Source organism: Panonychus citri, unplaced genomic scaffold (genome assembly GCF_014898815.1).
Source record: "Panonychus citri isolate SS breed McGregor unplaced genomic scaffold, ASM1489881v1 Contig00066, whole genome shotgun sequence".
Classification (NCBI taxonomy): Eukaryota; Metazoa; Arthropoda; class Arachnida; order Trombidiformes; family Tetranychidae; genus Panonychus; species Panonychus citri.
In genome coordinates this window covers 1-12,367 of record NW_026515471.1, presented here as the reverse complement: position 1 = coordinate 12,367, position 12,367 = coordinate 1, and the positions used below count along the sequence as shown (strand labels likewise).

Genomic DNA, 12,367 nt, shown 5'->3' with positions numbered 1-12,367 from the left:
GAACCATAACCAATGAACAATGAAAATTTAATACTACTAGTTGGTTCAATTTTCGATTTGTTTAATTTCAATAATTTCATTTCATTAACATTAAAACGATTTTTCTATTACAATTAATCATTTTTTATACTTTTTCTTGAGTTTGAATCCATTGATTTTTTTACATTAATTGTTCCATTTTACATCTCAGTCTATTTACAACTTTATGGGCATATAAACATGATTAAAAGAGGGGCAATTGAAATACGAAATAATTAGAATAGTTTACAAGGATGAAATAGTTTTAGATCTCTTTCTCGTTAGATGATTAACTGATTGTTTCTCGGTGTTTGTGAGCAGTTTCGGTGTTTATCCATGCGTCGGTCAATTGTCTGAACACTGAAAGATAATATTCACGGCAATCAGTTTGTAGAGATAGTTTCATTTAAAAGTAACGGCAAAACCAATAAGCCCAACGAAAGGTAATCAAAAGTTGGATGAAAATTTCGTTGATGAAAATCAATAGGAAAAGAGACTAGAGAGAGAAAGAGAGTGAAAAGATTTTATTTTGGATAGTTGTTATCTGGTCATTGGATTGATTGGTCATCATCTTGAGCTTGGCAATGATTCATTTTTAGATGCCGAGATGACCCTGAACATTATTGCCGAAAGGACTTTATCAAGTGGGTCCATTGCTCCTCGTTGTATCCATTTCGGGATTGTGGTTCGAGCTTGGGCAAAACCGAGTCTTTGAAGGATATAATCAACTCCATATGGTTCGAGGTTTTTACCGGCCCATGTAATTAGCCTAAGAGTAAATCGAGAGATATAATAGTTTAAATATTATGTAACAATCGAAAAGTTTGATTAAATCACTTACCTAACTGTTGGCTCCAAATGCCAAGTTTGACATTGAAAGTCACGAAAATCTCGTTCGTAAATAATTGATTGTGCTGATGAAGATCCAGCAGAGGCTTCAGATGACATTGGTGTATCTTTATTGTCGTTGGAGGATAAATTGGACTTATTGTCCATCAATTGTTCAGGTTTATCGATTAACTGTGCTCCAGTTGAGCTTCGAGTAAAGTAAATCTGTTTCTCTTTGAAATAGCTGGTAATCAATTCGTGGAGGAAAAGTAAGCCTCTGCATCAACGGCGACGAAAATGTGGTCATCAAAATCGGTGACAAAAGTACAATCAACCTTTGGCTTTGGATCTATTGCCAATGGTGGCCTGATACCTTGAAGATGTTCAGTTTTCAGATCCATTTGGAAACTGGGCAGAGCGAAAATGACCTCCTTAGAGTGATGACATTCATTACTTTTCGGGTTAACGGAGAATCGTCGAGAATGAAATTCCCCTGATGCAGCTGAAGCAGCGGAACCAAAACCATCACCAGATCGTTCAAATTCAATAACTGGGAACCGATTAATTTGATCTAATTCTGAGCCAGCGAAAGTGTACTGAAACCATTCATGGAGAGATTTAAATTGCGGTGGGAACATAACGGTTCGTGAAATTTTACAAACAGTGGCCATGTTGGAATGTTGAGCGTGAAAACAATCAACCGAAAAAGTGGCCTCATCAACATCTCGACGACGATCGCGGCGACCAAGAGAGAAGGTAAAATTTTGAATTATATGAGTGTCCGATGAACCTGTCTCATTGTTGACCACATCTTGAGCTTCCGATGCAAAGGAAATTGATGGTTTCAACATGGAGAAAAGTCCCCATGACTTGGAACGGAAATTGATTCCATAAAAACAGGCCAATGAAATATTGTTCCCAATAAGTTCAAAGGTACCACCAAGAATAGTTCCCTTGGTGGGCAGAGGATTACAAAGGGTGGATAGAGATGCACCCGATACAAGACGCAAAACTTTCTGCCAATGACGATGATGACGATAAATCTCATTACTCGGTGAACCAGAATCAACTAAACCCGAACCACTGGATGTTGATGTTGGTGTAGAGGGTTTAACTATGCCCGATCCTCTGGTACTTTTATCCTTCTTGAATGAATTCCTATTAGTTGAAGAGGAAGAGGTAACACCGGAAGAGGAAAAAACCCTTTTCGAATTGTGAAATTGTTGACTGAAAAACTCTTCAAGCTTAGCGATGATCTTCATAATATCAGGAGTCGTTGATTTGGACATTAACAATTGTAATTGATCCCAGGCCAGATTACAATGGATAAAAATACAAGCAGGTCGTTTGGTTGGGTGATTAGAACCACTGTTGGCACCAGCATCGATCCTCCATTCATCTCGAAGTGTTAAATCAAGATCAGACATTCGCAACATTAAGATTGATGTTCCCATATAATCAAGACGCTTCTCAAGTGCATCTAATTTCAATGTGATCATATGATCTGGTTCTTTGCCATAATTTTCCTTAATATTTACTTTCGTTTGAATTTGGGAAATTTCAAAAATACCACCGATAATACCACCCTTGGCATCCAAGGAGGAACCATCCAAACCCAGACTAACATTGACACTTTTATGACCATTTGAGTCGATCGACACTCTTCCCTCTGAACGGAAACCTCGAGTCAACCAACTAGTATTACCCATAACATTGGCCATGTTCATGTGAACATTAAGTTTACAAAGGTTAACACCGAAAAGAATCAAAGTTTTCCAAGGTGCATTCATGATCTGTCGTTGTTGTTGATTTGTACCTTCCGATGAGACTGATGAGTGCAAGTGAGAGTGTTTAATGCGATGGGATGAACTTGCATGTTGAGAACGATGAACATCAGTATCTTGAATATTTAACCATAATGAATCTCTACCTCGACTATTTGGAGATTTATTAAAATGACCTGAGGTTTTGATGGACGAAGTTGGTAAACCTGATTCATTAATACTCGTTGATGAACTTGATGTTGATGGCGAGGAAGATGAAGATGAAGATAAATTGTAATCTTGATCAGAGAAAATTGAATGACCAGAGATTCCTTGGTCACCCAAGAACATACGCTTCCAAATGGCCTTTCGATACCAGGCTTTTGGGAAAGCCAAAGTTTCCGTCGACAAATATTTCATTTAAACGAAGCCTAACCAACGCCATCTCTCGCCATTCAATGAAACCATTCATTCAGCTTCTTTTCGCTCTTTGCTTGGGCTTAAGCGGAAGGTCAAAGCCTCAGCCGATCATCAAACTGAACGAGAATTAGCTGACACGCCTCTTCTCCTTCATTACCTTTATTTTGCTTTTTTTTGTTAAATGAAATTATTTGTTTTCATTTTTTTTATCATCTCAGTCCCTTGGAATTGAAAAAATAGACAACAACAATTAACCAATTTTAATTTACTTTTGGTTATGAGTGAGAAAAAGTACCATTGCCCGGTGGAGGGCTGTTCTTTTTCAGAGCAAAAGGGTAAACACTTTAAGCGCAAAATGTCCATTGATCAGGTAAGGTGGTTAAACCTTTTTCTTTTTTTTTGTTCTATTCTCTCACCTTTAATCAATATTATTTCTCTTCTATTTATATTGTCTTTATTTATTGAACATCGATGTTCTAACATTGGAACATAATTAAACTCGACAGCATTTCCTCAACTGTCACTCTGAGCGAAAGTACAAATGCTTCAATTGTGACAAAAGCTACGCTATCGATTGGCAGTTAAAGTATCACCTTAAAACCTGTGGTCTAATCTGGAAGTGCCTAACATGTGACAAATTTTACAAAGAAAGATTGTCTCTGATTACCCACTGTACTCGGCACTCTCATGTTTTACCTGATGAAGCTCGTCGTCGTAAAACGAAAAGTAAAAAGGAAGATAAATCAAGCAGTAGTACCAACAACAGTCACAGTGGTGGAAGTAGTAAAGATACACAAGTGATGATTCTTCCCGTTATGATGCCAACCGCTCAGACAACTGGAAACAATAGCAGCCATAACAACCAAACCTCAAGCTCATCATCATCTCGACATCACCATCAGTCAACTACTTCGTCTTCTTCGTCCTCTTCAAGCTCATCCTCGCGACACCATCATCATCATCATCATCAATCTCCTCATCAAGCACCCAAACAGTTACAACAACCCAATCCTAATCGGGCTCACCACCATCATCCTCCTCAACATCTTCCCAAGCCTCCATTTCAAAATCCAATTGCACCACCAACAGTTGATTATCATCAATTAAATCAAAGGATCAATATAGCAGAACTGTATGCAAATTTACCGCAAATGATGGATCCAAATTCGGGTTATATGAGAGATACTAGTGGACAGTCCGATGTTGAACATTTGAAACACGGTTTACATCATTTTGCTCCACCTCGAGCTCACCTTTGGTCAACTTCTGATTGTTAAAACTTTCTTTTCTCTCCTGTTTCGGAAGCTTTTACCCTCGGCTTAATATGATTCTGTCATTTCTTACACATACAAAACCCAAAACTCAATCAACAATTTATAATATTTACACTAAAGCAAAACTCCTGTTTTACAATTGAAATAACATCCTAAGGCATCATTAATGCAACAACAATCAAGATGTTAATGAGAAAAGTTCAATTCACCAATTTATTAATTTGGTGATGAGTGAAAACACAGAAAAGTTATTCTTTGGCTCCTTCTCATCTCATCTCTTCCTCTTTATCTCATCTAATAAGCAAGAAAAACAATATAACCATCGATGTGTTCACCGTGCATTCATTATAACAATATCAAAATCCACTACAACACAACAATAATAATATCGATAAAGTGAAATACTCGTGAAAAGATCACGGATACACATCTAAATAATTATGCATCTCTCTCTCTCTCTCTCTTATGCTACCTTTTACTTTCTCTCACCTACAAAAAATACTAGCAATTGTAATTGTTATCCCAAAAGAAGTCAAAATGATTCAACTCTGGAGTTACAAAATTTTTCACATATTCCCCTCGATGTCACAGGAAAATCAACTTATGTTCTGTAAATCATCAAATGTAATCATCAATTAACTTTGATAACTGTTGACTTCAACTCTCTCTCTCTCTCTCCCTCTCCCTGCTTTAGTCCAGTGGTTAGCCCCGAGGGCAAGCCTTATCATTGGTCTTGCCAACTTTGCGACTCCACATTTGACTCCTGACAAGGGCGAGTACCAGTGCTTTGATCCTACATCGGGCAAGAGAACCTCTAACGTAGGACTAGGCTCCTACGAATAACCCTTGACCCTTTATCCCTTCCCACAAGCCCGTAAATCTATATAAAGCCGATCGAGTACGTCGGCTAAAATAGACGGGGTGAGGTGCAAACTAACCCTCTGAGACTCCCCTGGTGGGATCCCTTGAACTAAGAAACTATCTCTCTCTCTTCTCCTTTCTCTCTCTCTCTTTCTCTTTACATTCACTCATCATCTTACTAATCTTCCACCTTCCATCCTCCTTGTCCTCCTCTCTTCCAACCGCTTCCTCTATTTTAATTACTAATAAAATCCATCAAACAAAAAACATTTGTGACAAAAATATCAAGAAACAAAATAACATCCAATAATTATTGTTCCCGAGACAATATATTGAAATTATTGTAATTGATTTTATTTCATTGACTGATCTCTGGGTCTAACTTTTCATTGTAAATTGAAAACTTTACACTCGAAGAAACAAAAAATGATTAAGTAAATACATTAATAAAAAAAAAACAAAAACTAGAACATTTTATTCATTTCTCATAAATATTATTAATTCTTAATTGTTATCGAAATTAAATCCATTTGTAAGACTAGAAGAGATAAAGAAATTTTTTAATTGCAATGAAACGGAAGAAAACAAGAAACAATCAACTAATCATTACACTTGTCAAACTATTTAATAATTATAATTTACAGGGTAAGTGAAACATTAATTAACTATTGATTGATTTATAAACAATAACAATTAAATTGTAGGTGGTTGAGTGGTCTTGGTGTCTAATTAATGGTGAACTTGAACTTTGAAGTTGATTGTGAATGAAATCAAGTTAAAGGTGACATTTTGGTGACACAATTTGAAAGAAAATATTTATAAATAATTAACTAATTGATTCTTTTTGATTGGAATATCAATAAAATACAATTTCCTTTGGACTTTTTTCGCTTTGGTTATTGTTGAGTAAATGAAAAGAAAGAGAAATATCAACTCATTGATAGTTCTAAATGCTAATTAGATTAATTAAGGTTCTGATTAATAATTCGATTTCTATTGTGGGGACATGATTCCTTTACATCGCTTTAATGTATCGGTCGGAGCGTGTTCAGTTCGACGGAGAAGTTTTCGAAAATCGAATGGAAATTCCTCTGATACTGAAGCTTTTCTCATACTTCCATCGCTTTTATTGGTTCCCGTTGATGCGGGTTTGAGTATTTTACGAAATTGATATGGACCTTGATCTGATGCTGACCCCGTTTCTGGTGATATGTTATAAGGTTGACCACCGCCACATCGCTGGAACCAACTTTCCACCTCGACCAAAACTTTCTTACCATTTCCAGGTCTCATTTTATCCGATGAAACCGCTGCCGATGAAGATGGCGAACAACTGATCGAGTGATCTTTAGACGGACTCAAGCCCATCCTGTTATCGGCCGTTGGTGTTGTTTCACCAGGACTACAAATAGCATTTGATTTGGACAATTTATTACGATTATGACCATTAACTTTACTCTCTCCTCCTGTGTATATGAAACAAACAAAAGGAAACATTTTAGCATTAGAAACATTTGATTGTCATAAATTAAATTGAATTAATCAACTAATTACCCAATACATCACCGGTTGTTTGTTTAACTAAATCCCACCATTTACTGGAAATTAAATTTTCTTTTTCATGATTTTCCAACCTTGATTGTAACATGTAATCTTCACTTAAATATTTACCCACTGAGATTACCTGAGCCTGTGGCTGATGGAAACTGAAAATAAACGAGAAGCGGAAAAAAAATTAGTTAATTGTTAATACGAAAAAAATCAAAGATCCAATTTAAAATCTAAATCTAAATCATGGGTGAGGAAAGACAATTAGTTTTGATTGATTTACTTTCTCTCAAGATTTCTTAATGGTGCATCCCAAGGATCATCCAAAGTGTAGGGTACACTTTAAATTGTTAGTTAATTGTTATTGGTAAGCATTGCAATGAATAAAGGAAAGAAAATTAATATTTTCATTTGATTATTTAAACTTTTTTTTTGTTCTATCAACAATCAATCGATAAACTTACTTATAATCAATTCCTAGTTTAGATGTTGCCATAAGGAAATGAGATGGATATTGATCATTATGATCAGTTGATTGTTGTTTAGATTGAAATTGATGAATTAAATGATGATGGACAGGTGAACACTTGTCATTGTTGTTGTACTGTTGTTGTTGTTGTTTGGGTGGGGATGATGATTTATCATTGACTCGATTGTTAAAATTGAGACACTGAGGGCGGGAAGAGTGGATTTGATTATTAATATTTTGATCTCTAGACCAGATTTGATTACTATTGTAATTGTTATTATTGTTGTTGTTGATATTTTGCTTATTATTATTATTTAATCCAGGGGATGCTTGATACATTTTCATCCGATCGGCAACAAAATGATTTCCCTTTCCAGCTAATTGTTGTTGTTGTTGTAACAATTGTTTCTGTTGCTGGTAATATAAATGTTGCTGTTGATGATGAAGATGAAGATGATGACCATGGTGACGACCAACTTCAAATACTTGTCGTTGATGAGGAGGGACAATCGGTGCAGGAATAACTCGACGATGTTCATCTAGATGAGGTTTCACCTTTTTCCTCGTTAAATAACCTCTTACACCTAAAAGGATGAGAAGGAAAAATCAGAAAAAAAATTATAAGTATATTTTTCTCATAATAAGGTCACAGTAGTCTTACATTTCTGGATTAAAATGGCCGCTTTTTCGGGCGATTGCCAATATGGACAACGTCCATTTCTTTGTTGCTGTTGTTGGTAAACTAAGGGTGAAGATGATGAGACTGAGGAAGATGAGGAAGAGATTATCATCATATTTTGAACTTCATGAGGTCGAGCTCGTTTCGCTTGGTTCGGTGTTGATGTTGGACTAACAGATGAAGTGTCCTCTCTTTTTGAGTAATCACCGTTGTAATCATATTGAGTTCGGGGACTTGTTTTGGCTTCCATCATACGTTTACGTGCTAACCAACCGCGAGCATATTTTTGCATTATCAATATGGATCGGGCGACATTCCATCGCTCCTTTTCCGCTCGTTTTTAGCTAACCAACGACGGGCGAAAGCTTGTACTCTGATAATTTTTTGGATAACTTCATCATAGACACGAGATAAGTATTCAATATGATAATATTTGAGAAAAACTTTTGTTTTTCCAAGTGCCCAACCATCAAGACCTAAACGAATCAATAGTAAACGACAAGTTTCCCGATCGGCGACCACTTTTTCCTCAAAAGAGAAAACAATAAAACTATATCGACGAAGAAACTCAGCGAATGGTATTCGATGAGAAAAGCCCATCTGACGAATTTTAATTGTCTCCATAATTCCAGTGTAGGCCAATTGCTCGGCGATTTTCTCATGGCTCAAAGTCATCGCAAGTTTTGAATCGTTTGGTTTAATACAACGGACAAAATGAGGAGCACCATTGGTCAGTTTATGAAGTAAATCCATTAATGAGAAACGGAAATAAGTGGCCACAGTTTGTTGGGTTCGTGTTTGACTAACCAAACCATTTCTATCATGATCGAAACCATTTTTACCTAAACCAATTGGAGTTACTGGACTAGTAACTCCATCCAATTTGGTTGGAGCATCAATCGATGAACCCGAATCGGGTTCAGCTCCAATGTAAAGGTGACCTGTTTTGGTTAACGGAAAGGCAAATAGAGCCTTAACAATAGGCACAGACGATTGGCGGAGTAATTGAATAACCTCTAGTGGCACATAATTACGATTTTTTTCCAAGAAATTTCTTGCCTCATAAGTTACCTGATAAACAGAAAAAGTTAAACAATTAATAAACAATTTCTGATTCTCTACGATAAAAAAGGCCAAGGTCACACACAGATACGAAAACGATATAATTACCTTTCCAGCGTAATGCATGACAGTAAATTGTAGTGCATTTGACTTAGGTTTCAAGTAGAAGGAACTTTTTATATTGGAATGAAATTTCTCGATTAACGAGGCATCAGTAGCATTCGGAAAATGTGTCTCTTCATCAAGTAGAACCAGCATTCCAAGAGGACGACCAAGAAACATGTCCAAAACGGGCTTATTATCGTTGAATTCAATAAGTTCAACGTTGATTCCTTCTGAAATATATTCTTGTTGCTCCCAACGGAAAATGTGTTGATTGAAATAATATTGCATTTGCTCATTGGCGATGTTAATACAAAGTTGTTCAAAAGAATTGGTTCTAAAGTTTTCGAATCCAAAAATGTCCAATAAACCGACAGCCAAAGGTTCACCACTATGTTAACAAGAGGAACAATTAACAAATGGTGTAAAATTAACTCAATAATAAGTTAATTGTAGTACTTACTAGACCATTCGGCCTGGTGCAAGAAGACGATTAATTTGATTAACTATCCAATCAAAAAGTCGACCATAAATCGCTTTGGCCATGGCATCTCTAGTTGTTTCAGCCTCTTGAACGGAATGGTTTTTAATTATACTCTCACCACGAGTAACAACAGTGTTACGGGTTAAAGCGGCCACCAGGCTGTTGGCATCAATACGTAAAAGCTGACCCACAATTGGAATGATACTTGGATTGGTCAATTTACATTTATTTGAATTGTGAGTCTCTTCAGCTTCTTCAAATCTAATGTCACCCAAGTGAAGTATGGCCGCTAAAATGGCAATAATTGAATCAGTGTCCTGAATCCACACCATGGAAACCATAATAATAATAGTAAAGAATAATAATAATAATAATAAAAAGGAAGAAAAAAGAAAAAAGAAAAAAAATATAATATTTCATGAAAATCACCATGAAAAACAAGATAATTGCTTCTGGTTATCAAAGTTTAATCACTTTGAATTACAATCAAACTTTTTGTGTTTTCCCTCAAAAAAACAAGTAACTTTTTGTTACTTAATCAGTAATGATAATGATAATAATTCTGGTTATGTAAGAAAAGGGTAATAAGCATTGGTGAAGAAGATGATAATAATTTAACCATGATTATCAATTGTAGTTAACTCACTCTCTAACCATGATTAACCATCCAAATCCCAGTTTACCGTTTCTACTGTGATTATATCATAAGCCTAATGATTATTTCTCCATCTAATTTAGCTATCGTTTCTCTCACCTTAACTCATATAAAACAATTCCAATTAAATTAAACATGTAAATTGTTGCTCCCTAGTTTGATTATACGATAAAATATAAAATTTTACCTTTGAACGAAATCCAAGAAGTTGAAAACTTTGTTTGACCGCTCGAAATGCGGTCACATTTTTTACTATACTTTCGGGATCATGTTGATTACCACCAAGGAAACGATGAGATCGACAATCGGTGTGAACATGAAGAAAGTAATCACTGATTCGACCCTCTTCAGCTAAACCATCGTACATATAATAAAAAATATGATAATTACGTTCACCACTGTGATGAGAGGGAAGAGAAAAAATAATAATAACATTATCAAAAAATTACCCAATTATTTGTTACTTGGTTATGGTGTAAACAGAAAATGATCAACCATGATTGAGAGATAATTGTTCAGAAAAAGGTTATGTGTAATTGTCTTGAAACAACAACAACAACAAAATAAAAGGGTTGATGGTTAGGGTGCTGATGATAATGATGGTGATGATGATGATGATGATAATGTGAGTTGATTGAGTGTTAGAACTTTTTTTTTGACTCTTCAACAGGAAAAAGTGGTTAAATTGTGTTGGAACTTACTTCTGTTGCCAAACTACTCTTGATCGTTCCAACAGGTAAACATATAATTTGGCACCGGTAACTTTACCAGTTTTGGTAAATGTAACATCTAAAAATTTACCAAATCGACTTGAATTGTCATTGATTCCTGTCTTTGCATTTCCAAATGCTTCCATGATTCGGTTAATTTCAAGAATTTTATCTTCAAGGTTACGATTAAGTGCTTTACCCAGAAACACTAAATGTTTCAATAAAAAGTTTGCTGATTCCGTTTTACCCGCTCCACTTTCACCTGAAATAACAATACACTGATTACGACGATGATGTAACATTTGATGATAAGCAGAATCGGCTAATGCATAGACATGAGGTGGATTCTCGTTCTTGGCCTTATTACGATACATTAATGAATGCTAAAGAAAATTGCAGAATATAAAAAAAAAGGTAATTAGTTTTGATTTGATTTGATTTTCTCTTTGAGCTATTGAAATTATTACCTTTTCATCATAAATTCCCAATGGTCGGAACGGATTTACGGCTACAAGTATATCACCAATGTAGGTATATATTTGACCTTCTTTGAACCTTTCGAACAGGTGATTTATTACAATTTCTTGGTTTAAATTTTCCAATGAGGCAAGATCATCGTGGACAATGGCCAGTGGTTCAGATCGACGGTCAACCTTTAATTTACCATGTTTAGTTGTAACCTCAGGGATACGTTTAGGATAACCACAGCCACGAACTTTCAACATTAAGTTTTTCAATTCCATTGCCAACTTAATTGTTCAGAAAAAGAAAAGTAAAATAATAATAATTAGAATCTCTTTTTTTTTGCCTAAATTGGTTCATGTTAATCATTATTCTTACCTCATCATGTTTACAATCAACTTGCTTAATAAAAGGGTGAAGTAAAAGCTCACAAATTTGAGGTCGTTGTTCATAGTCTTTGATAAGGCATCTGTAAATAATTAACAATAATAGATAACAATTAGTGTCAAATGATAATTGTTATTGTGAAATATTAGTCTTAATTGTTGAGGTATAAGAAGGTAGAAAGCATATTATTCAATGGAAAACGTATTATGTAAAATGAGATGTAAATTGTTAACGATGAAATTATTTTTCAAATGAGCAACAATAAAAAGATGATGATGATGAGGATAATGTTGTAATCATGAAAGCGTATCAGGTTAAAGGACAGTAGACTGTGTAAGATTAGTTGGGTGTGGATGAGGAATTTAAATTCTCAATTATTCTGAGGTACCTTGAATAACCTTTCACTGTATTCACACAACAGTTTCATTGTTGACTAACCTTTCATTCAACAGAAATACTTGTCCGGTTGGTTGTATTTGGAGAGGGGAAACAGAGTGAAACTTGGTGACTATAACATGATAATCAATGAGGAGGAGGAGGTGGAGGTGATGGTGGATGTGTAAGAGAGAGAGAGAGAGAGAGAGAGAGAGGAGTGGAAGGGTGAAAAAGATCTGATAATACAGGTTGTTATTTTGGCTTCAGGGT

At 35.4% G+C, this 12,367-nt stretch overlaps 3 protein-coding genes across 3 annotated transcripts; 1 reads left to right on the top strand and 2 right to left on the bottom strand.

Annotated features, from left to right (window-relative positions):
• Positions 1–551: 551 nt before the first annotated feature.
• On the bottom strand, positions 552–3,044 carry LOC128386238 (bridge-like lipid transfer protein family member 1). Its single transcript, XM_053345244.1, is given in 3 exon segments — positions 552–787; positions 860–1,115; positions 1,118–3,044. Coding segments are annotated over 3 exon segments (2,370 nt in total). The 5' UTR covers positions 3,030–3,044; the 3' UTR covers positions 552–585.
• Positions 3,045–3,156: 112 nt separating this feature from the next.
• On the top strand, positions 3,157–4,308 carry LOC128386239 (ATM interactor-like). The gene is made up of 2 exons (XM_053345245.1): positions 3,157–3,399; positions 3,536–4,308. Exons 1-2 carry the CDS (start codon positions 3,307–3,309, stop codon positions 4,304–4,306), a joined length of 864 nt encoding a protein of 287 aa, XP_053201220.1. The 5' UTR covers positions 3,157–3,306; the 3' UTR covers positions 4,307–4,308.
• A 1,462-nt stretch (positions 4,309–5,770) lies between these two features.
• Positions 5,771–12,285, bottom strand: LOC128386237 (myosin-IIIb-like; the record flags this gene model as incomplete). The annotated part of the gene is given in 13 exon segments (XM_053345242.1): positions 5,771–6,630; positions 6,719–6,870; positions 6,996–7,052; positions 7,177–7,765; positions 7,843–8,202; positions 8,205–8,931; positions 9,031–9,415; positions 9,488–9,825; positions 10,351–10,561; positions 10,865–11,256; positions 11,341–11,622; positions 11,714–11,804; positions 12,161–12,285. Coding segments are annotated over 13 exon segments (4,182 nt in total), but the record flags the coding sequence as incomplete, so codon positions are not given.
• Between the last annotated feature and the right edge of the window lie 82 nt (positions 12,286–12,367).

Coding starts and splice junctions, on each gene's coding strand:
- LOC128386239 (XM_053345245.1), top strand. CDS start 3,307: ATGAGTGAGAAAAAGTACCATTGCCCGGTGGAGGGCTGTTCTTTTTCA. Junction 3,400..3,535: donor GCAAAATGTCCATTGATCAG/GTAAGGTGGTTA, acceptor TAAACTCGACAG/CATTTCCTCAACTGTCACTC.